The sequence below is a fragment of the Nerophis ophidion genome, linkage group LG24, assembly GCF_033978795.1.
Source record: "Nerophis ophidion isolate RoL-2023_Sa linkage group LG24, RoL_Noph_v1.0, whole genome shotgun sequence".
Lineage (NCBI taxonomy): Eukaryota > Metazoa > Chordata > Actinopteri > Syngnathiformes > Syngnathidae > Nerophis > Nerophis ophidion.
Genome location: NC_084634.1, coordinates 27,065,128 through 27,090,153, shown reverse-complemented (window position 1 = coordinate 27,090,153; position 25,026 = coordinate 27,065,128). Strand labels below are relative to the sequence as shown.

At 40.6% G+C, this 25,026-nt stretch overlaps 1 protein-coding gene across 1 annotated transcript in view; it reads left to right on the top strand.

The window, feature by feature from the left end:
- knl1 (kinetochore scaffold 1) overlaps positions 1–25,026 on the top strand; it is a 45,342-nt gene that overhangs the window by 556 nt on the left and 19,760 nt on the right. The window contains exons 2-13 of the mRNA XM_061885645.1: positions 4,970–5,004; positions 10,044–10,080; positions 15,285–15,344; positions 15,435–15,517; positions 15,603–15,655; positions 15,733–15,751; positions 15,828–15,868; positions 15,940–15,992; positions 19,649–20,315; positions 20,402–20,489; positions 21,566–22,089; positions 22,173–22,210. Of these exons, the coding sequence (XP_061741629.1) occupies positions 4,976–5,004; positions 10,044–10,080; positions 15,285–15,344; positions 15,435–15,517; positions 15,603–15,655; positions 15,733–15,751; positions 15,828–15,868; positions 15,940–15,992; positions 19,649–20,315; positions 20,402–20,489; positions 21,566–22,089; positions 22,173–22,210 (1,692 nt within the window). The 5' untranslated portion in view covers positions 4,970–4,975. The remainder of the gene's footprint in view (positions 1–4,969; positions 5,005–10,043; positions 10,081–15,284; positions 15,345–15,434; positions 15,518–15,602; positions 15,656–15,732; positions 15,752–15,827; positions 15,869–15,939; positions 15,993–19,648; positions 20,316–20,401; positions 20,490–21,565; positions 22,090–22,172; positions 22,211–25,026) is intronic.

Genomic DNA, 25,026 nt, shown 5'->3' with positions numbered 1-25,026 from the left:
CCTCCTACCGGTTGGACGTGCCCTAAACACCTCCCTAGGGAGGCTTTCGGGTTAAAATATTTTTTGCAAACCAGTAATTATAGTCTGCAAATGATGTGTTGTTGTTGAGTGGTCGATGCTGTCTAGAGCTCGGGAGAGTAACCGTGTATCAGTAGGTGGCAGCAGGTAGATAATTGCTTTGTAGATGTCGGAAACAGCGGGAGGCAGCGTGCAGGTAAAAGGTGTCTTATGCTTAAACTAAAAATAAGCAAAAGGCGACTGCCCCTAAAAAGAGGCATTGAAGCTTAGAGAAGGCTATGAAGACGGCGTGGCGCAGTGGAAGAGTGGCCGTGCGCAACTCGAGGGTCACTGGTTCAAATCCCACCTAGAACCAACCTCGTCACGTCCGTTGTGTCCTGAGCAAGACACTACACCCTTGCTCCTGATGGGTGCTGGTTGGCGCCTTGCATGGCAGCTCCCTCCATCAGTGTGTGAATGGGTAAATGTGGAAGTAGTGTCAAAGCGCTTTGAGTACCTTGAAGGTAGAAAAGCGCTATACAAGTACAACCCATTTATCATTTAAGAATAAACTGGCTACAAAGTAAACAAAAACAGAATGCTGGACGACAGCAAAGACTTACTGTGGAGCAAAGATGGCGTCCACAATGTATATCCGAACATGACATGACTTTTGATTGATTGATACTTTTATTAGTAGATTGCACAGTACAGTACATATTCCGTACAATTGACCACTAAATGGTAACACCCAAATACGTTTTTCAACTTGTTTAAGTCGGGGTCCACGTTAATCAATTCTTGGTAAATGACAATGAACAATGTCCCCACAAAGAAGAATGAAAACAATAAAATATTCTTAATTGGTAAAATAAAGTACATGCGGTAAATGTTGCTAAAGGAAGACATGAAACTGCTACAGGAAAATACCAACAAAAGAGAAAAAGCCACCAAAATAGGAGCGCAAGACAAAAACTAAAACACTACACACAGGAAAACAGCAAACAACTCAAAATAAGTCACGGCATGATGTGACAGGTGGTGACAGTCCACCTACTTTGAGACAAGAGCTAAATTGATGCATGGTTGGTTATGGTTTAAAGTCATCCATCAATTGCGACAACGACTTTTTACTGTCAACTGAGTTTCGTTTTTTAAAGATTTCTGCTGGTGGTGTGCCTCTGGATTTTTTCAACGCAACAAATGTGCCTTGGCTCAAAAAAGGTTGAAAAACACTGGGATAGGATAGGATATGTGTTTATTGTCATTGCAACACAGACCTGTTCAAGATTAGACAAACAAACATTGTACAGGGTTACAGAACAAGAACTCTGATGGGTCGCCCTAAGGCTCCCCGTCAGATAGGAAACAGGTAAACGCTTGGGAAGGATGAGTAAAAAAATACAATCTAGACTTGGCTCCTAAGGGGACCCAGTCTGGAGTGGGAAAAAACCTCCAAAGCAAAGCATATTACAACATACATCTCAAGATGTCTAGGAACAGAGGGAAGGGAGTTCGGGGTCATGATGGTAGGCCGCAGCTCTCGGGCGCTGACCATCCATTCATCACCGCTCTGGCATTTGCGTCGAGGGCGTTGGGTTGGGGGGGGGATGTGTGTGTATGTGTGGCGTACATTTTTGTGGATGTGTGTGCGTGTAAGCCCGTAGTGTGTCTCTGTTCCGCCGCCTTGATGTATTGCAGTCGTTAGTCCAAAGTCAACAACAACAGGTGTGTGTCCATGAGAGACAAGAAGGGAGTTTGTTGTGTCTTCCCAGTACCGTCCTTCGCGAGAGTCTCGAAGCCAGGGAAACAATCCAAGTGAGAATGTTTTGTATGCGGGTGAAAATAAAATTTGCTTTACACTCTAAATCAGTGGTTCTTCACCTGGGTTTGATCAAACCCTAGGGTTTCGGTGAGTCGGCCTCAGGGGTTCGGCGGAGGTCAAAACACATGGGTAATTACAAACTTCTCCCTATCGGTGTATTACGGATACGGCAACAGCTGACTGATTTGCAGGTGTGTAATTTGTTGTGAGTTTATGCACTGTGTTGGTTTTGTTGTTTGAACAAGGTGATGTTCATGCACAGTTCATTTTGTGCACCAGTAAAAAAAACAAGGTAACACTTTAGTATGGGGAACATATTAACCATTAATTAGTTGCTTATTAACATGCAAATTAGTAACATTTTGGATCTTAACTAGTCATTATTAAGGCATTATTAAAACTCTAATCCTCTAACGTCCCTAACCAAATAACTCTAAATTAAGTCTTTATTACTTAGAATATGTTCCCCTAGTGTCCAAATAACTCTAAATTGGTCATGATCTGTGGTCTGGATTATTTTGGTTATTTTTTTTAAGTTTTTGGACTCTTTTAGTTCCTGTTTGCGCTCCCTTGTTTTGTTGGGTTACCATGCCGACTTATGATCATTCTGTCATGACGGGGGGGGGGGGACTATTCCGGACAAGGCTTGCAAGTAGGAAAATATTTATTACCTCGATAAATCTTGGCAGGGTATGAGGTAAACAAAAATAAACTATGGCGTGGAATAAACACAAAACTGTGGCATGAAACGAACGAACATAAACTATGGCTTCGAACAAACACGAAACTCTGGCAGGAAATAAACAAGACTTACGTGGACACGGCATGAATCGAGCAACACGAACTGTGGTTTTTGATTGATTGATATTTTTATTAGTAGATTGCATGAAAACAAGCAATGACGTCAGGCCGACTGACTGGCAAAGACAGGCTTACATGAGGGTCTTGATTAGAAACGGGTGCGCGGTCCGAATACCAGTCGGCATGGTAACCAAACAAAAAAGGGAGCGCAAACGGGAACTAAAAGAATCTAAAAACTAACAACAACAAAAAAAACATAATCCAGACCACTAATCATGACCAAATTAAGTCTTTGTTACTTAGAATATGTTCTCTATACTAAAGTGTTACCAAAAACCTATAACTTTGTCTTGAATTTGAAAAAAATAAATAAATATATTTTTCACTAATGAAGGGTTCGGTGAATGCGCATATGACACTGGTGGAGTTCGGTACCTCCAACAAGGTTAAGAACCACTGCTCTAAATTGTCTATGACTGGTCCTCAAAACTGCGGGGTAGACGGTCCGATGTAATCCACAGTTCTTTTCGCATCCTCCAATCATTTGTGGCAGCTTCGGGCGACTTTGAAGACTGCCAGCAACTTCCAATTTGTCGACAAACCAGAGCAACGCTTACTCCAATCAGCAGATGTCCTGTTGTCATAATTCCGAATAGGTGGATATCTTCACGTCCTCGACAGAAAAGGGTCGCCAGGCACGCGGCACTCCTTCTTCTCCCAAGAGTCCGTCGTGTGTCCAGCAACAACCGCTTCGTCACGACAGCAGGTTCGCCCAAACCCAAGATCTTGTCAATTTGGTTGAAGCCAGTTAAATAGTTCCAATGTTTAGATATGGAGAGCAGTGCAAAAAGAGGCAACAAAAAAGTTAAGACAAGACATAGAAGCAAGCAGGAGAGCTAAGGGAGAGGAAAGGGGAGCGTCCACCCTCAATGAGTGCCAGAGAGAGAGAGAGAGAGAAAAAAAGGAGGTCTTACTTAATATATATAAATATACTTAATGTACATTGCAAAATTAGTGTTGCTTACAAAGCACACACTTGCCTGAAAATCTATTTTTCAGCTTCACTGGTCATTATTGTTACTCTACTAAATGCGTTTTCAATCACTGAATAACGTCACATTTCCTTCCAAATATTATAGTTAACTGGACTGATTTACTTTAAATAGTAGTAAGAAAAGGCCTTCCGTTCTAATCAATCAATCAATGTTTATTTATATAACCCTAAATCACATGTGTCTCAAAGGGCTGCACAAACCACAACGACATCCTCGGTAGAGCCCACATAGGGCAAGGAAAAACTCACCCCGGGGAGACGTTGGTGACAGTGACAATGATGACTATGACTATGTGGGCAACCCCCCCAGGGCAGTGTTTTTCAACCTTTTTTGAGCCAAGGCACATTTTTTGCGTTAAAAAAATGCGGAGGCCCACCACCAGTAGAAATCATTAAAAGACATAACTCAGTTGACAGTAAAAAATCGTCGTCGCAATTGTTGAATGTGATTTGAAACCATAACCAAGCATGCATCACTATAGCTCTTGTCTCAAAGTAGGTGTACCGTCACCACTTGTTACATCACACCCTGACTTATTTGGACTTTTTTGCTATTTTCCTGTGTGTAGTGTTTTAGTTCTCGTCTTGTGCTCCTATTTTGTTGGCTTTTTCTCTTTTTTTGTTTTTTTCCTCTAGCAGTTTCATGTCTTCCTTTGAGTCATATTTCCCGCATCTACTTTGTTTTAGCAATCAAAAATATGTCAGTTGTTTTTATCCTTCTTTGTGGGGACATTGTTCATTGTCATGTCATGTTCGGATGTACATTGTGGACGCCATCTTTGCTCCACAGTAAGTCTTTGCTGTTGTCCAGCGATCTGTTTTTGTTTACTTTGTAGCCAGTTCAGGTTTAGTTTTGTTCTGCATAGCCTTCTCTAAGTTTAATGCCTTTTCTTAAGGGCACTCACCTTTTGTTTATTTTTGGTTTAAGCATTAGGCACATTTTTACCTCCACATTGCCTTCCGCTGTTCCTGACATCTACAAAGCAATTAGCTACCAGCTGCCACCAACTGATATAGAAGCTCTAGACAGCACCAACATTCAACAACACATTTTTTAGATTATAATTACTGGTTTGCAAAAAATATTTTTAACCAAAATAGGGTGAAATTAGATAATCTCCCACGGCACACCAGACTGTATCTCACGGCACACTAGTGTGCTGCGGCACAGTGGTTGAAAAACACTGCCCTAGGGGATCGAAAGCAATGAATGTCGAGCGGGTCTAACATGGTATTGTGAAAGTCTAATCCATAGTGGATTGGAGTAATGACAAAACATTTTTTTTTTGTAGGTCAAAATGGAGCCCTTGGACCCTGGCAAGAATGAGTGAGTAAAGCATGCCATGTCATATTCAATAATACAAAACATATAATAATCCTTCTTGTAGCTTACATTGGTTATGGTTATTGTGTTAGTGTATTTCCAATATACTTACAATTACAATATAAGACATTTAGGGGTGTAACGGTACACAAAAATTTCGGTTCGGTACGTACCTCGGTATAGAGGTCACGGTTCGTTTTTTTTTCGGTACAGTAAGAAAACAACAAAATATACATTTTTTGGTTATTTGTTTACCAAATTTGTAAACAATGGCATAACATACATATACACACAGGGTCCATTACCAGGGTTAATGTGGTCAACATATATAAAATAAAAACTAAATAAGATAAGGCTCAGAATGTTTTCTTAACAAAACTTTTCTACAATTAAAGTGCTTTTTTTGATTGATTGATTGAGACTTTTATTAGTAGATTGCACAGTACAGTACATATTCCGTACAAATGACCACTGAATGCAAACACCCCAAAAAGTTTTTCAACTTGTTTAATAGAAATCCACGTTCATCAACACCCCCCCCCCCCCACCCCTAGTTTTTAATGCAAAATGTACTTAAATCTGCTGCTACAAAAACATTTTTATTGCTTTAGCCCTGCCTGACTCGCCAAGGAGAGGCTTCTAGAATGCGGTGGTGACGCTTCAAATGGGTTAGCATGTGTTAAGAGAGTAGCATATGTGTGTGTGGCCCTTTAATATGTGACAGCATTGAGGTGAGTGTGTGAGCGAGCGAGGTGAAGGAGCGGCGAGTATTTTGTTGGATTGGCTGTGTGAAAGACCTCAATAAAGGTACGATTTACAACTAATCGCTGGACTCTTCATTTACCCTGGAGTCCTGAGCTGTGGAGACCCACTGCCGGGTAGAGTGAAGGATGTTGCCCCCGTGAATACATCAGCCCTGGAGGAGTGTCTCCACTTGCTCCTCGACTACGGTTTAGGAGCCGGAAGCTGGAAAGATGCAACACGTTTGACGTGTTGTCAGAAGTAGCTGCTGAACAATCTCGGCAAACCTCCGTCCTCCATTGTTGTATCGCGCAGCCAAAGTGTTCCCAAGCGAGAGATCTTAACGAGGCAGGAGGATCTTCCAGCTCTGTCTTTTACATGTTGTCCTAGCCCGGTCGCTGCTAGCATGTGTACTCGTTCGGTACACCTCCAAACCGAACCGAAACCCCCGTACCGAAACGGTTCAATACAAATACACGTACCGTTAGACCCCTAAAGACATCACATAATTACATTTTGTTATTACAGCATGTCTTCAAAAAGAGAAGGAAGAGTCAGAGCTCTTCAAATCATACCCCTTTATGTATCATAGCGATTACTAACACATTTGTTACTACTCATTGTGTAACACAACAATAAATGAATAGACAAAAGAGGAAGTAAATCATTATTAAATGCAAAAATACAAATAAAGGTCTCATAAATAAATAGTAAATTATGGTTTTTCATTATGAGACGAATAAGATTTTCTCTTTTTTCAACAAGGTTTAAGATGTTTATCAAGAGTTTTCTTCCTTGAACTTTGTAAACATTTTGAGTTTGAACAGTGGATCATATTAATACATTGTTTAATTTGTTTCCTTAATTCATTCCATAATTCAAGTCCACATACCGACATGCTAAAGGTCTCAAGTGTCATACGGACCTACATGTCAGGATGGGGGGGTCACAGCTTACTGCGGGGTCGGTCTCCCAGGAAGGCAGACGGACTACTCAGGACATGGCATTTTGGTAAAAACATGATTTAATTTTAACTACAAAAAGTTACAAACAAAAAGCGCTCACAGTGGAGGCACAACTTGGGCTAAGGAACAAAACTAACGCATAAACAGACTATTAGCATAAATCAAACAAAACTTACTTGGCATGGCATGAAGCAGGAAACTATGGCAAGGCAGGAATAAAGTCAGCACAGAGCAAGACAAGATCACAATGACGCCAGGCCGACCAACAGAAAAAGACACGCTTAAGTAACAGGGACATGATTACACAGGTGCGTGTGTCCAAATGAGCAACAGGTGAAACCAATGGGTAGCCATGGAAACAAAACAAGGGAGTGAAAAAAAAGGAACTTAAAGAGTCCAAAGGTCAAACAGCACCTGGTATTCCTAGGCAGTCTCCCATCCAAGTACTAACCAGGCCAGATACTGCTTAGCTTCGTGAACAAACAAGATTAGGGATGCTCAGGGTAGTATGGCCGTACACCATTGTGATCAGACATGACAGACAACAAAACATAATCTACAGGCGTGACAGAGTCCCCCCGTTAAGGACAGATTCTAGATGTCCAAAAAAAAGAAACAAAGATCAAGAGCCATGGGAGGACGGGAGGGGGATATGGCGGTGGGTCACCAGACCACGTGTCCCCGCATCCACCGGGGCAGAGTCAGATGGTGGCGACGCGTAGAAGCCCGCTGTGCCTGACGAGGTGGGCGACCCGGGAACGGCCATATCCATGGCCGACAAAAAGGTCGGCGCCCTTGGCGTGGTGGACGACCACGTAGTGGCCACAATTGTTGCCAACGAGGTCGGCTTCTTTGGCGTGGTGGACGCCCACGTAATATCCACATCCGTGGCTGACAAGGCGGCGGACGCGTCGTCAACGTAGCAGGCGATGAAACTCGGCGTGATGACGGCGTTGGAGCTCGACGTGGACTTGGCGTTGGTCGTGGACTTGGCGTTGGTCATGGACTTGGCGGCACTTGGCTTCGTGGAGCTGACACTGGCGGCACTTGGCTTCGTGGAGCTGACACTGGCGGCACTTGGCGACGCGGAGCTGACACTGGCGGCACTTGGCGACGCGGAGCTGACACTGGCGGCACTTGGCGACGCGGAGCTGACACTGGCGGCACTTGGCGACGCGGAGCTGACACTGGCGGCACTTGGCGACGCGGAGCTGACACTGGCGGCACTTGGCGACGCGGAGCTGACACTGGCGGCACTTGGCGACGCGGAGCTGACACTGGCGGCACTTGGCGACGCGGAGCTGACACTGGGGGCACTTGGCGACGCGGAGCTGACACTGGGGGCACTTGGCGACGCGGAGCTGACACTGGGGGCACTTGGCGACGCGGAGCTGACACTGGCGGCACTTGGCGACGCGGAGCTGACACTGGCGGCACTTGGCGACGCGGAGCTGACTCTGGGGGCACTTGGCGACGCGGAGCTGCCACTGGGGGCACTTGGCGACGTGGAGCTGCCACTGGGGGCACTTGGCGACGTGGAGCTGCCACTGGGGGCACTTGGCGACGTGGAGCTGCCACTGGGGGCACTTGGCGACGTGGAGCTGCCACTGGGGGCACTTGGCGACGTGGAGCTTCCACTGGGGGCACTTGGCGACGTGGAGCTGCCACTGGGGGCACTTGGCGACGTGGAGCTGCCACTGGGGGCACTTGGCGACGTGGAGCTGGTTGTGGTGGCCTCGCTGGAAGCTGTGGCTTAGCAGGCCGAAAGATTGGAGGTGGGGGACGTACTGGTCGCTGTGGCTTGGCACCGCACTGGGCAGAACCAACCAACAAACTCCCAGCCCCCCCCTCAAGAAGTGGCTCCCAGACACTCTCACCGCGTTCTGGAAAAGTCCGTTTGGGGTGGGCGGAGGGAGGTGAGGAGGGGGGCAGAATCCTCCCCTCTAGATTGTCCAAATATTTCTTTATCCCCCACCTGGGGTTGTGTGGGCGGATAAAAGGAAATATTTTGTGACGGGGGCGGGGCTTGAGTCTTGGGGGTTAAGGACAGTCCTGGTGAGCGGGTCTGTGAAAAAATGTTTTTGAAGTGTCTGATTCTGGCAAAAAAAATCCTTTGGTGCCGGCTGATAGACAAAATCAACAGGATAAAAAAAAAAATCTTGGTCTGTTACCTTAATGTCTGTCGCGGGGGAACTGAATGCTGGCGTCATTCTGTCAGGATGGGGGGGTCACAGCTTACTGCGGGGTCGTTCTCCCAGGAAGGCAGACGGACTACTCAGGACATGGCATTTTGGTAAAAACATGATTTAATTTTAACTACAAAAAGTTACAAACAAAAAGCGCTCACAGTGGAGGCACAACTTGGGCTAAGGAACAAAACTAACACATAAACAGACTATGAGCATAAATCAAACAAAACTTACTTGGCATTGCATGAAGCAGGAAACTATGGCAAGGCAGGAATAAAGTCAGCACAGAGCAAGACAAGATCACAATGACGCCAGGCCGACCAACAGAAAAAGACACGCTTAAGTAATAGGGACATGATTACACAGGTGCGTGTGTCCAAATGAGCAACAGGTTAAACCAATGGGTAGCCATGGAAACAAAACAAGGGAGTGAAAAAAAGGAACTTAAAGAGTCCAAAGGTCAAACAACACCTGGTATTCCTAGGCAGTCTCCCATCCAAGTACTACCCAGGCCAGATACTGCTTAGCTTCGTGAACAAACAAGATTGGGGATGCTCAGGGTAGTATGGCCGTACACCATTGTGATCAGACATGACAGAAAAGAAAACATAATCTACAGGCGTGACACTACATATGTTTTTAAATTAGATTTCCCTAAGGTTATATTTCCCCTCTTTTGTTGGGAGTATTTTTTGTACATATGTGGGTAGCAGGTTATAGTTTGCTTTGTAAATAATTTGAGTTCTTCACAAATGCGCCAAATAATTGAACTTCAATATTTTATGATTCAATAATTAAAGGGTTTGAATGTTCTCAATAGCCAACGTTATGTATTATTCTAACTGATCTTTTTTTTAATGTGGTAAGTGAATGAGGCATACTTTTATAATTATTTTCCAATATTTCTATGTAATGTTTTATGTAATAACTCTGTCGAGAATATGGATTGAGTTGTGGTCCAGAACATATTTGGCTTTATTCATTATTGTCATATTTATGCCACTTTGCTCTGTGTATTTTTTGTATGATATTTCCAGTTAATTGTAATCATCTGTTATTACATCCAAAAATGTGGTTTCTTTTACTCTTTCAATGTGTACTCTGTTAGATATAGGCACATTAAATGACCCTTTTTTTTTTGTTACAGTGAAAACACCGGATTCTCCAATAGACACATTTTTTCTGTGAGTAATACAATGTACTTTTGAAGAAAGAAATACAATGTATGTTCTGTATTGTTGCGATATAGCATTAAAGCCCCCGCAAATGCTTCTTTTTTTTTTTCTTTTTTTTTTAAATACAATTTTTAGTATTTTTCCCTCCAAAAATAGGTTGTTTGTTTTCCCCTGAAAACACGACTCATTCATCCTAAATCCGTCATTTATAAATGTGTGATAATAAAGCATATTAGTATTGGCATGTGACAAAACATATCAAATGGAAAATCTTTTAAAGCAATTGTTACCATTGCAAAGACCTTAAAAAAATGTTTCAATTTTACTTGAACCGTTGTGGTCAGCCAAATATTAGGGGCGCTATGAATTTTTGAAGTTTAAGAATCAATCTTTTTTTCTTTTTGTCTTGAATTATCCATCAAGGCAATAGCAGAATGTGTGACCTGTATTTTGAAAAATGAACTTCAAAACATCATAGCTCCCTTATTTGTCATAAATACATGAAATAAAAAGCAAATGGATTAGTTCAGTAATCCCAAAGAAAATCCTTTAATGTCAAAAATAAAAACTTGATTAATTAATGTAATTATTTTATTAAAATAATTAACAAATGTACATATAATTCACAGGAAAAAAAGCTGTTCCTGCCATATTTCCTAGAATTTTCAAATGGGATTTTCAACAAATGGTTCCTTTTTGAAAAAGCAATCTTAAAAACAATCTATTTCCATTAAATGTAATTAATAAATCAATTATTTAATCGATTAATTGAAATAAACACATTCCCTATAACTTAACATTTTTCTATGCCGTTTTCTGCAAATTATACTTTACAGCAGTTCAAAAAAAAGATAAATTTCATGCAGTGTTGTCACTATGACAGTGTCAAGTCCCCGCCATGATCATACTTACAGTAAACTCAAAGTTCACACTTTTATTATTATTTCAGGTTATTATATAACGCCATCGTGCCACGGACTCCGATTTTTTACCCCAACAGAGTCAATTGCAATTTTTTCCACCAAATTATCGCATATTTACAAACTTACACAGTAAATCTTTATTAAAGTCTCATAAAAGAAGGAATACCAGTGTGTGTATATATAAAAAAAGATAGAATAACAATATCAACCCAGTGATATCCAAACCTACTGGTTTAGGCAGCTGAGCTACAACGCATAACTTTTTCGCAAAACAAAAGGGTAAGAAACGAAGGATTTTTGTATACCATGACATCGGAAATAACGCAATCTGTATTTTATGGACGCCAACAACCGCGTTATATGGAACTTTGAGTGTATAAAAATGCCATTTTGAATACAAACTGACTAGTTTAAAAACATCATAACATGCTATTAAGAGCGAATAGTTGTGAATTAATATGATGCTATGTAACCATGGTGGAGTGTTTTGCCTGGATTAAATGTTACACAAATTTTGTGGATTTTCATGGCTGCGGCCTCGGCCAGACATTTTTCGTAAGCAAAAAAACACATATTGACTTTGTTTATCAGCGCTATAAGGACAGATATGCATGCAAACAAAGTAAAATTATCAATACTTACCTTTGGGGTACAATTTTGTATGATCTTGAGACGTCAAATTTCGCATGTTGATTTTTTGCACTTTTAGAAATCCGTTTTTAAAAATTTCAAAGTTGTTGCACTTCTGGGCCATCAATAGAGGTGGGAATCTTTGGGCACTTCACGATTCCATTTCGATTCAGGAGCTAGGATTCGATTAAAAATCTAATATTAGTGCATCTTCAAATTAGGTATATTAGTGCAGTTTTACATTTCATTGGGTTTCACTACATAAGCTTTTATCACTTGCAACTTTTAAAAACAGTGCAGGCCTCGAATTGTAACTTTTTAAGGTCAAGGCAAGTATTGCCTTAAAGGAGGGCTCATATTTTGGGGCACCAAGGCAAGTTAGAAGGGCACCGAGGAAAACATTATTTCCTTTCGAGACAGGAGATATATATATATATATATATATATATAAAACATATACAAATAGTGTTCATTTTATGAGATCTAGGGCTGCCAGTTATGGCCAAAGTAATAATTAAGATTATCGTTATCAATATTGAAATCATGATTACTGATTGTTAGGTAAAGCAGTGTTGGGGTATGAACGTAATACCATCATGTTATTTGTAATGTCTAATAAAAAGACTACAGATAAACGTTATCCATATATTTACAGAGAAATATTTGTTTTTTTTGTTCTTTAATGTGAACTTGTCAGCTTTTTGTCGTAACAGGATGCTTTTATCTCTATTTTTACATTTTGATAGAGAGAGTTTTTATGTATTTAAGTTTTGCATATTATATGTAGATGGAGATGCTGTATCGGGACAATCCATTAAGAGTTTGAGCAGAAATATGTCATATAGGAATTAACTATACACAATAAAACATTAACAAAATGCTGTGTCACATGAATAATTTTTGAAGTAACACCCCAGTGACATGAAAAAAACAACTGGTGTTTACTCTTTGATATCAAAATAAAACACAAAGCAGTTTGGCTAATGAAGATGAAGTCTAATAAACAAGCTTTGTTTTTCTCCAACGCCTTCCTAGTGTTTCAGTACAACAGTTTGGCCAACAAAAAACCCCCCGAGTGATGGAATAGACAATCTTCACAGCCTGCGTTCAATTCGATGAGATGACAAAACATTTTAGCCAGTATTGATGTTATTTGAACACTGATACAGTTTGCAGTTAAATAAAGGATGAGTGAACATCCCAGTCAACAAAGTAAATTCTTTATAAACAAGTTGTGACAACGTTCACTACACATCGCCTGTTGCAAAACATGAAATAGTTTTCTCCTTCGCTGTATACTTGTAGTGTGGGGACAAGTGTCTCCAATATTGTCCACACCTGTCTCCATCTAAACCAGGGGTCTCAAACTCAATTTACCTGGGGGCCACTTGATGCAGAAACTGGGTGAGGCTGGGCCCCAAGAAAAGACTTCTTAAAAAATCTAACATGCATCTTTTAATGTATTCACCTTCTTTGAATGGCTTTCCTGCCCTCGCAACATACCGGTCATCCCTCGCGATTTTTCCGGGACACTCCCGGATTTCAGTGCTCCTCCCAACACAATTATACTCCCAAATTTGTCCCGAATTTCACCTTGCCAAAAATATTAAAGGCGTGCCGTGATAGCACTACCTTTAACGTCCTCTAGAACACGCCATCGCGTCCACCTTTTCATCACACAAACAGCGTGTTGGCACAGCGACATTTTGTATGAGGCTTCTGCAGATTCGTGTAAGTGACTGCAAGACATACTTGATCAACAGCGATACAGGTCACACTGAGGATGGCCGTATAACAACTTTAACACTGTTACAAATATTCGGCACACTGTGAACCCACACCAAACAAGAATGACAAACACATTTCAGGAGAACATCCACACCGTAACACAACATAAACACAACAGAACAAATACCCAGAACACCTTGCAGCCCTAACTCTTCCAGGCTACAATATACACCACCTCAACCGACGCACGGAGGAGGGAGCGGGGGGTTAATGCGTAGGGGGCAGGTTTGGGGGTCGGGATTTGGTGGTAGCGGGGGTGTATATTGTAGCCCGGAAGAGTTTGGGCTGCATGGGATTCTGGGTATTTGTTCTGTTGTGTTTATGTTGTGTTACTGTGCAGATGTTCTCCCGAAATGTGTTTGTCATTCTTGTTTGGTGTGGCTTCACAGTGTGGTGCAAATTTGTAACAGTGTTAAAGTTGTTTATACGGCCACCCTCTGTGTGACCTGTGTGACTGTTGATCAAATATGTCTTGCAGTCACTTCCATGTGTCCATAAGCCAGACACAAAATATGACTGGGCTGGCACACTTCTCATACAAATTGTAGAGGGCGCTAAAGACAATGCCAATACGGCACCCTCCTGAACATTGTTGATTGGTTGAATAAAATCTTCAGAAATTCAAGATAATGGTTGCCCTGAAATTCGGGAGCCTGTGGCAAATGTAATGCTGTCAAGCGCCATTCATACAAAACTCGCGGATTGCACTAACATTAAATTTTCATATCAAGGTGCAGGCCACAAAATAATGTCTCTCGGCCCGCCATTTGCCCGCGGGACACGTGTCTGAGGCCCCTGATCTAAACACTGCAGTGCGCTCTTAAACGCACGACGAGAAGCGAGGGAAAATGACGTCAAAACAAGCACTTGGCTCCGTTTACTCCGTGGGGAAATCTCCGCAGCAAAGTCAGTGTCATTGGTCCGCTTTGATTATCCAGCAAAACACCGCTAGTGCGCATGCGCCTGAATTTGTGTTGTCGAAAATGCATTAATAAATGACGGTTTTGTTGTAATTAAAAAATTAAACGGTATTATTAACTATCACAAATTATCATTATACCGTTTATTGTTACATCCCTCGTCCATTAACAAGTAAAAAGTCAAGGGCGGTCACGGCATGTTCTTGCCGCAGGTGTTGGTCAATTTTTTGGGGATTACGGCGAAAGACGAGGGCGTTCGCGGCACTTGCAATTGTTGCCGCAGTAAAATTTGAGCCCTGACAGTGGATTTGTAATAAGAAATTCCCATCACATATATTACATTTATGGAAATGCGTGCACAACTGGAACATAGGTGCCCTATAAAAAAGAAACTGGTCAAATCTCTTGGTAAAATGGCTCCCTGCAGTCAGCCAAATTCTTAATCTGTCTACATGACCTTATTTCCACTGAAATAAATTGATTATTGACATACACTAATCGATTTTATAATCGTCCATATGCGAATTGCGATGCATCTAAAAATCGATTATTTCCCCCACCTCTAGTCATCAACTTCTGTGTTCTTCACTTAGTCCAAAAATAAAAGAAGCCACTTCAGAGGGAGTTGGACACATGGAAATGTGTCTGCAGAGAGAAAGATAATATTTTGTAGCTAAATATAATCTAATAATTCCAACAGTCCCTTTTTCTGTAAGTGTTGAGCTGTAATCAGAGGAAGTTAACATATATCTTGTTGGAGGGTTTGAAGGGGGAGGAGCGAGCTGGCGTAGCATATGGTGACCCAGTGATGCAGAAACTTTATTAAGTGTCAAATAATATACTTGCGTTTATTTGTCGGGAATGTAGCCCTCATAAACAGCGGGGATCCAGTGAATATTTGATATTGCTCTAATTAATGGTATGAACCATGCTGTCAATTTATGATTTTCAGATATTAAAAGCACCGCGGAAGTCAATACGATTTCCGGATTCAGAGCAACAGGAAAACCAGGTAAACTGATTTCTCAATTAGAGATTTCGACATTTTTAAAAGTAAAAAATGGCCAGTTTTTTTCTGATGATTATTTGTGTATTCATTAAGGTGGAGAGTGCCAAACCAGTGGAAAGAAGGAATTCCAGAAGAGTCAGCTTTGCCCCAGCCAATGATGTTCTTCTTTTTTCCAAGTAAAACACGACAGTCATTTACTTAAATACAGTGTTAAAAAAAGGGATCAATTTCATTTCAATAAATGTTTCTCCCTATTTCTAGTGATGTGAAAAAGTCCTCTTCTGGCAGAAGTCCATTACAAGAACTAATGACAAGTATGTAATGTTTTTCAAACACATTTATTTTAATAGCATTGCAAACCAGTTTCCTAATTGTTTTTTTACCCCAACAGCAGTCCCAACACAAAATAGGTAACATGAATATTCGTATTGACATCCTCATATTTACTAAACACTTTCTTCACAATCCTAAATACATTTCTAATAGGGTCCAGGTGACAAGTGAAGATGAAATTCAACAAATTATGGGTACTTGTATATTTTCACATTACAGATCATTAGCTGGTTGCTATTATTCATATAATTTGTCTCCAATTTAGGAATGGAAACCCTGTTGAATGCACCACTTCATGGCTCTGATCAAAAAGAAAAGGTAGGCGTGGCAATATGGCCTGAAAATCAAATCTCAGATTTTTATACAAAAAATTTGATTTATGATGTTTTGCGATTTTTTTGTTTTGTTTTAAGAAACCAATGAACAGAAATGACAGCGATAAATCGTAACCCATCCATCCATCCATTTTCTACCGCTTATTCCCTTTGGGGGTTGCGGGGGGAGCTTGTGCGTATCTCAGCTACAATCGGGCGGAAGGCGGCGTACACCCTGGACAAGTCGCCACCTCATCGCAATGCCAACACAGATAGACAGACAACATTCACACTCACATTCACACACTAGGGCCAATTTAGTGTTGCCAATCAAACTATCCCCAGGGGCATGTCTTTGGAAGTGGGAGGAAGCCGGAGTATCCGGAGGGAACTCACGCATTAACGGGGAGGACGTGCAAACTCCACACAGAAAGATCCCGAGCCCGGGATTGAACCCTGGACTACTCAGGACCTTCGTATTGTGAGGCAGACGCACTTACCGCCCTTCCACCGTGAAGCCCACAAATCGTAACAAGTTTCTTTATTTGATCATAAATTAGTAGTTTGAAATGGTACGGCACACACCGCACTTGACTCTTAGCAAAATTCATGTTTTATATAAAGTGGTTTCTTTTTAGAACATATAAATTGGATTTTGTAAAAAATAATTTTAAAAAAAGATTAAATTTAGGTGTTGTAGCGAATTTTGTCATATTTATTGTGATGCTTTTGTTCATATGTTGATCAGTACACATTGTTTTAATCAAAAAATGTTGTTCATTGTAGAGCTTCTGAGTCGAGGAAAAACGTCTGTCCTAAATAAAGAATACTTGTATAAATAAAAATGTGGCTTTGAGTTCAGTTAGTGGATAAACAGGCTTTTTTTTCAGTCTGGGCATCACATCTTTCGCGACTGCTTCAGAAATCGTTTCCTCCTGTGCTCCTTTATTATCATACATGGTACTTTGTGTAAATTATTCTATACGTGGTACTTTGTGTAAATTATTCTATCACAGTCAGCTGCTTTTTAGCCTGAGTTTGTTTGTTGTGATGGGTCGTGATTAGAGCTTTTGCATGGCAGCTCTCGCCATCAGTGTGTGAATGTGTGTATGAATGGGTGAACGTGGAAATGGTGTCAAAGCGCTTTGAGTACCTAGAAGGCAGAAAAGCGCTACACAAATATAACCCATTGATGTTCTTGTAAAAAGTTGCATCCATTCGGCTGGATGCTTTAGTTTCAGATTCTGGAAACAGTTTGTTCTGCTGCTGTTTTTTTAAACTGTTTTTTTTTTTAAACAAATTTTGAGCCATGCAATCATTTGTTGTACACCTGTTGCCACAAAACCACTGATGATACTATTCATTTCTTTAGAACATACATTTCGCTCTCGTTTGCGTTAACACTAGCTATGTGTTTGTGTGTGTAAATCTTCGTAAGAAAATAAGGGGGGAGGGTGGAAGCTACGGAAGTTGCTAGGACAAAAAGTAGGCCGGACCAAAAGGAAAAAAAACTAAGATTTTTTTTTTAAATCGTCTGCAAAAAAAAATAAAAACAAATTGATAAAATTGATTTATCGCCCCTGCTATAACCCAGATCAGAGTTGTAAAACTTGTTGAAGGTCAAATGGTAGTTATGACATCCCTCAGGGGGCCGCCTGTAACAGTTGAGTAATATACCAATTTGCGTATGCATTTGCTTATTATATTTACGTACACTGTAAAAAAAAAAACATCTAGATTTTACACAAAAAATAAATGGCAACTTAGTCACCAGATTTTTTTCTGTTAAATAAGCAGTTTTTTTTACTACGTATTTTGGTGAATGATAAAACGGAAAAAAATGGCGGCTTAATCGCTAGCATTTTACTATAAAATCATACAGTTGTTCCTACAAAATATTGTAACTGGAAAGACAATACCACTGTTTTTTTTTTTTTTTGCTTCTGGCCACTGAGCTGCCGTAAAAAAGTGGTACCATTTTTCAATTTACGGTAATACACTCTACGAAGGTCCTGCAATCCTGGGTTCAAATCCAGGCTCGGGATCTTTCTGTGTGGACTTTGCATGTTCTCCCCGTGAATGCGTGGGTTCCCTACGGGTACTCCGGCTTCCTCCCACTTCCAAAGACATGCACCTGGGGATAGGTTGATTGGCAACACTAAAAAAAATTGGCCCTAGTGTGTGAATGTGAGTGTGAATGTTATCTGTGTTGGCCCTGCGATGAGGTGGCGACTTGTCCAGGGTGTACCCCGCCTTCCGCCCGATTGTAGCTGAGATAGGCGCCAGTGCCCCAGCGACCCCGAAAGGGAATAAGCGGTAGAAAATGGATGGATGGCACTGTAAAAACAACAACCGTAGATTTTACGGTAAAAACTGGCATCTCAGTCGACATAATTTTATCGTAAAAACAGTGTTAGTTTTTTTTTTCTTTCAATTTATTGTTCCATTCTGTTAAAAAAGATACCACCATAAGTTTTACCGTAAACTCTATTTTAATTTTAACAGTGTACAATTTGATATGGCTTTGAAATCACAAGTCAAGCAGACATATAATTATTTTTATTTTGACAAAAAATGTTTGGAAAATATATGTTTGTTGCAATATTGGATAATATTACAGTTTAAAACATTTGCAATTTCATGCAGTACATACATGTTGTTCTGTCAAAATGGAAAGAACACATACATTTAGTAAGAAAAATTAAGGTACTTTATTGGTGCAAATTATTTCCAGGCATTTGCAGGCCACATAAAATGATGTGGCGGACCAGTCCGGACTTTATTTTTGACACCTGTGATCTAGATGAAACTGAACACTTTAAGCAAGCCATTCATCTACATCAGGGGTTATTTTTGACACCTGTGATCTAGATGAAACTGAACACTTTAAGCAAGCCATTCATCTACATCAGGGGTTATTTTTGACACCTGTGATCTAGATGAAACTGAACACTGTAAACAAGCCATTCATCTACATCAGGGGTTATTTTTGACACCTGTGATCTAGATGAAACTGAACACTTTAAGCAAGCCATTCATCTACATCAGGGGTGTCAAACTCATTTTAGATGGGGGGCCAACTGGAGAAAAATCTACTCCCTAGTGGGCTGGACTGGTAAAATCACGGCACAATAACTTAAAAATAAAGACAACTTCAGATTGTTTTCTTTGTTTAAAAACAGAACAAGCGCAATTTGAAATTGTACAAATCAAAATGTTTTTTTTTGTTTTTTTTTTAAATTACCTGTTGCGGTTAATAGTATATATACTTTATTTGTCGTTATTTATATTTTCTGAATAAATTATGTCATAATGTTCATCAGTCAACTCACTAGAGTTAATTTTCAATCCATCAAAATAAAAAAATTATATCAAAATCAAATTACAGTATGTTATTTATGTAGTTGATCATTTTCCTCGACTGATATACTAACATCATTTAGTTTATTTTGTACATATATAGCGTCATTAAGTTAAAGTACCAATGATTAGATACAAATTATTGCTATTGCGAAATCCAGTGGGACACATTTAGAACAGCTTTCATTAAAAAATTTCAGGTTAATTTTTGCACTTAGCAAACTCATCAAACGGGCAGGATAAAACCTGTTCGCGGGCCGTACGTTTGACACACCTGACCTACATGTTATTTGTCTTCAGGCCAACTCGGACACAGGCTTTGGGGAGAAAACCATGATTTATTGTGATGATGATGGATTTTTGGACCTGACCCAGTCACACACTATCAACATTGCCTTTTGTGAAGACGATCTATTCGGTGCTCCACAGAAGACTGGTTCCAACTTCCTTTCGAGTGGAAAGAGTACAGCAGATTGTGTATCCTCAGATATTAACCCAAGGCATACATTCAACATGGCCAGAGGGTTTGAATTTCCACCTGATGGCAGAAACACAGGTTTCAGTCAATCAGTGCCAAGCTGTGGTCCTTCTTTGACCCACTCTCTGCCAAGTCTTTCAAAACCAACTGCATTGAAGATGAAACCTTCTAATGCTACCGTTAACCCAAGCCTCTCCCAGACCAAAACCCAAAAGGCCAATGTGGATAAAGAAAATCACGTTCCGTCTTTCTTTAGAAATGCCGGGAATGTTAGAGAATCATCCTGTGGCAGCACACTCTGTCAAGATGAAGACGTTAATATGGATGTGACACACACTGGCAGAGTTACAGGATTGACCGCTGACGACGATGACGATCCTTTTCAGGGTCTATTTCCCACAAAAGAAATGTACTCTCAGTCTGATAGAGGTTCACAACAATCACAGAACCAAGAGAACCCACAGAAGCAAGCCACTGCGACACCAAAGGGTACTCTTTCAGTTAACAAATTGAACTTCCTCATTATGTAATTTTTTAAGGAGTGTGCTAACCATTGTTCAAATTGTTTTTTACAGCATCAGAAGACAGGTACGTTTTCTGTACATCTCACATTGGCTTTTCATTTACATTAGTCGATATTGTCGAGCAGCTAGGAATAACTGTGTGATGTGTATTTTTTTTCTTCTTTTATTTTGGCTTTAAGAGTATTTGTCCAGACCAAGAGTGATTGTCTTGTGTTCTAGTCCAGTGATTCTCAAAATGTGGTATGCCAAATAATCACTTATTTAGAAATTCAAACACAGTGTTACTGTTCAGACTGTGTAATGTTACAGTGGCCAAAGCTTTAAATATACTGTTAAATTAAACCTCTGCCTAGTATTCTCGCTACTGTATTTTAATAATGGGCATTATGGTGGTACTTGGAGAGTAAAATGTTTTTTAAGGTGGTACTTGGTTAAAAAAAAAGTTTGGGAACCACTGTTCTAGTCAAATGGTAATTTGTCGTAATTAATTATAGGAGACAGTAGTCAGTGTTTTTCTCGCCCGGAAAAGGGCGAGGAGATCTTGCCTGAAGTAGAAGAGTTAAAGTACCTCGGAGTCTTGTTCACAAGTGAGGGAAGGATGGATTCTGAGATCGACAGGCGGATCGGTGCAGCGTCTCCAGTAATGCGGACGCTGTATCAATCCGTTGTGGTGAAGAAGGAGCTGAGCCGGAAGGCAAAGCTCTCAATTTACTGGTTGATCTACGTTCCCATCCTCATCTATAGTCATGAGCTTTGGGTTATACCGAAAGGACAAGCGGCCGAATTGAGTTTCCTCTGCCGGGTGGCGGGGCTCTCCCTTAGAGATAGGGTTAGAAGCTCTGTCATCCGGGAGAAGCTCAAAGTAAAACAAGTTGCTCCTCCACATCGAGAGGAGTCAGATGAGGCTGTTCGGGCATTTGGTCAGGATGCCACCCGAACGCCTCCCTCGGGAGGTGTTTAGGGCACATCCGACCAGTAGGAGGCCATGGGGAAGACCCAGAACACTTTGGGTAAACTGTGTCTCCCGGCTGGCCTGGGAACGCCTCGGGATCCCCCTGGAGAAGCTGGACGAAGAGGCTAGGGAGAGGGAAGTCTGGGCTTCTCTGCTTAGGCTGCTGCCCATGCGACCCGACCTTGGATAAGTGGAAGAAGATGGATGGATGGAAGTAGTCAGTTTACCAGTGTGTCAAAGATCTTGTGTTTTGTGCCCAAAAGGTGCCAGAGGGTGAAAGCTGAAGAAGATTGCAGAGAGAAAACTGTGAGGTTCACGGCAGAGGACATGTGCATGGACATAACTAAGAGTAACACCGGTAAAATCACAACAGATCTGTCAGATCCTCCAAATTTGGCCATTTTTGGCAGCAACAGAAAAGCGGTTTCTTCTATGGAAAAGAGACACAGAGATACTATTGGAATGTCATCATGTGCAATGAATTTAAACCCTGGATTACAAAACGTTCTAAGAACCTCAAAACCCAAAGACATCAGCATTAATGCAAGATATTCTGGATTGGCGTACCCTTTGTTGACAAAGGCACCATCTACTAGAGATCTAGACTTTCCTGAAGATGAACTGAGCATGGATATGACAGAAGTTCAAACAGGCCTCATCATAGAGAGCACAGGCAATGTTGACCCAATCAATTGTCTCAGACTTGCACAAGAAATGCACTCCAACAGTGGACAAACCGCAACCCAGCAGTTGTGTACTGATAAGCGGAAGTCATCTTGTAACACAGGTACAGAAATGTACCTTTCTTGAAAATTATCTCAACACAATGCATGTAATAACTGTTTCTTACATTTCTATCCGTACATTTAGCAAAGGAAACATCATTGAATGCCCCTTTAAGACATCAGGTGAGTTTCTTATTTTTTGTATTGCATTACAAAATAAATGGATTGAAAAGGTGGGTATTATGACAATTGTGTTAAAGTGGAACCACACTTTTCAGGGGAATTTTGCCCATCGTTCACAATACTTATGTGAGACAACAACACATATGATATTCTTTTTTATGCAATTATGCAATGAAGCTAATAGACGTCATCTATTGCGCTCATCAAGTCCTCTAAAAACATCCAAAAACCGCCAACAATTCTCCATTAGCGTTGCTGCAATCACAGAGAGGTAACTAGCTTGTGCAGCTCTTGACATACTGAGCTGCTCTATCGCCTCTGAGTTGGTAAAAGTTAATTTTATATTATTAAGAATGTTGAGTCCATAAACTAAGAAGTTGGTCAACTTTGACATTAGAGATAGAAAGAAAGTTGTGAGAAGACGCTGGTTTGCGCTTCTTTTTTTTAAATCTGCGTGAGGATTACGGATCTATACCGAATGCTAGGGCTGGGCGATACTCGATATATATCGATATATGTTCCGGTGAAAGTATACATATAAAGATATTCATTTTTGAGAGAGATTCATTGAAATTGAACTGAATGCCAACTGTAGTGTAAACAGTCAGTGGCACTTTTATTACCCAGTTAGTCAAGATTGGTATTATCAAGGGGTGTAACGTACACAAAAATTTTGGTTCGGTACGTACCTCGGTTTAGAGGTCACGGTTCGGTTCATTTTCGGTACAGTAAGAAAACAACAAAATATTAATTTTTTTGGTTATTTATTTACCAAATTTGTAAACAATGGCTTTATCCTTTTAACATTGGGAACACTATAATAAGTCTGCCCACGTTAATCCACATTAAACTGCCTCAAGTTGTTGCTTTGATTAAATAAAATGACAAAACCTTTCTTCTACATATAAAAAGTGCAACATTAAACAGTTTCTATTGAAACTGTTTAATGTCAACTCATCATGCTTAATTTATTACAGCATTAGGGAAGCCTGTAGTTGACTTTTATTATGTAAATGTTGTATTTTTATCAAAATGTGAGAGCAGGGAACCTGCTATTCAAAACTAGGCTGCTACATTACTAATGATTGATGTAACTATAGCTGAAAAATAGTACAATTGCAAAAGGAGAGACTATTCATCCCTAAACACAATGGAATTCAATGAAATAACAGACAGACAGGGCTTTGCTGCCCCTAACACACACGCACGCACTCATGCACGCACTCACACACACACACACACACACAGCAAAATGAGCTAACGTTACGCTAAAATCTAATTAGCCTTCGTCTCAAGCCTATACTGTGAGTGAGCTGAGCTGCAGTTTAAGTTTCTAGAAAGTCAACGGGCTCATAGTGATGTTTGTAATAGTTATGACTGGGAAGTGTTTAGTATAATTTGGGTAGAGTCCGCTCCTTCCCTGCTAAACGAATATCTCTGCTCGATGCTGAAGGATTGACTACATCGCTCTGAAGTCTGAATACGCGCTGCCGATTGGCTGTTACATCGCTCTGAATACGCACTGCTGATTGGCTTTGTATGTAACTAATCAGATGGTTGTGTGGGCGGGACAATGAGACAGAGGCAGAAAGCAGAGCAGCTTGTGAAGACTTCTGTTTCCGAACTCGTTCGGTACGCCCGCGTGCTGAACCGAAACCCCCGTACCGAAACGGTTCGATACAAGTGTACGTACCGTTACACCCCTAGTATTATCAGCACAGAAAATAAACTATTTAAGTAGCACAGAATTACATAGCAAAAATATAACAGAAAAATATTATTTCTACGTAATATAAGTAACATAGCTGTGAAAATAATACAAAATGAATCAAACTTGGATAAAACATTTATTTGCACGCAGACACTTTTTGATTCCCAGTCGACGATGTAATGGACTGTCACACACGTACAGTTCTGGTCAGTGCCAAGTAAGTCCATCCATACATCCATTCATTTTCTACCGCTTATCCCTTTCGGGGTCGAGCGGGTGCTGGAGGTGGGGTACACCCTGGACAAGTTGTCACCTAATCGTAAGTGACTTGACTTAATTGTGCAGCTGTGATCTACCTCACTTTGGCATACATTTTTGGCAGCATTTCTTATGCGAAATATACCTGGCTCGATAACTCGAGAACAGTTTTGATTTGGGCTTACATGGTAAACAACTCAAATGAATGTTTTATCCAGACGCATACAATTGTCCAAATGTGGCCAAGTAGACGCATTGTGGGTTTTTTGGACATCATCTGCATCACTGAAAGAAAAATCTAAACAAAACAATCCCCCTGCCATCTTCCACTAGTTTTTTTAGTATATAAATCGCCCGCTTGAATATTCCCTCTTCTCTTTTACAACTCTCTCGTTGTCATTTGGGATGTCTGTTGTGATTTCCCTTCCTGGTTTGATGACCTGCCCTATCTTGCCTCTGTTTGGCTTGTCCCTAATGTTTTGCCCTAATATCTACCAATTGTGACTCATCATAATAAACAACCAATAAATCATGGATGTTCTTATTCGTGCAAGCACGGTTTTTTTGGAAGGAGGAAAGGGAGGGGTTTAGTAGACCATGTAATGTTGAGAGGGATAAGCGGTGTGATTTTAATGTGAAATAAATTATATCGCTATTAAGATATGTTCTTAATTCATATCTTTTTTTAAAATATATCAAAATATCTTACAAACTCGATATATCCCCAGCCCTACCGACTACCGCTATTTTTTAGTACCGGTTCCTAATTGGGTTGGTCCATTAGGACCATGAAGAATCTGGACTAACGATACTGCTATCCCTATTTTTCGTTCCAACTGATCAACGT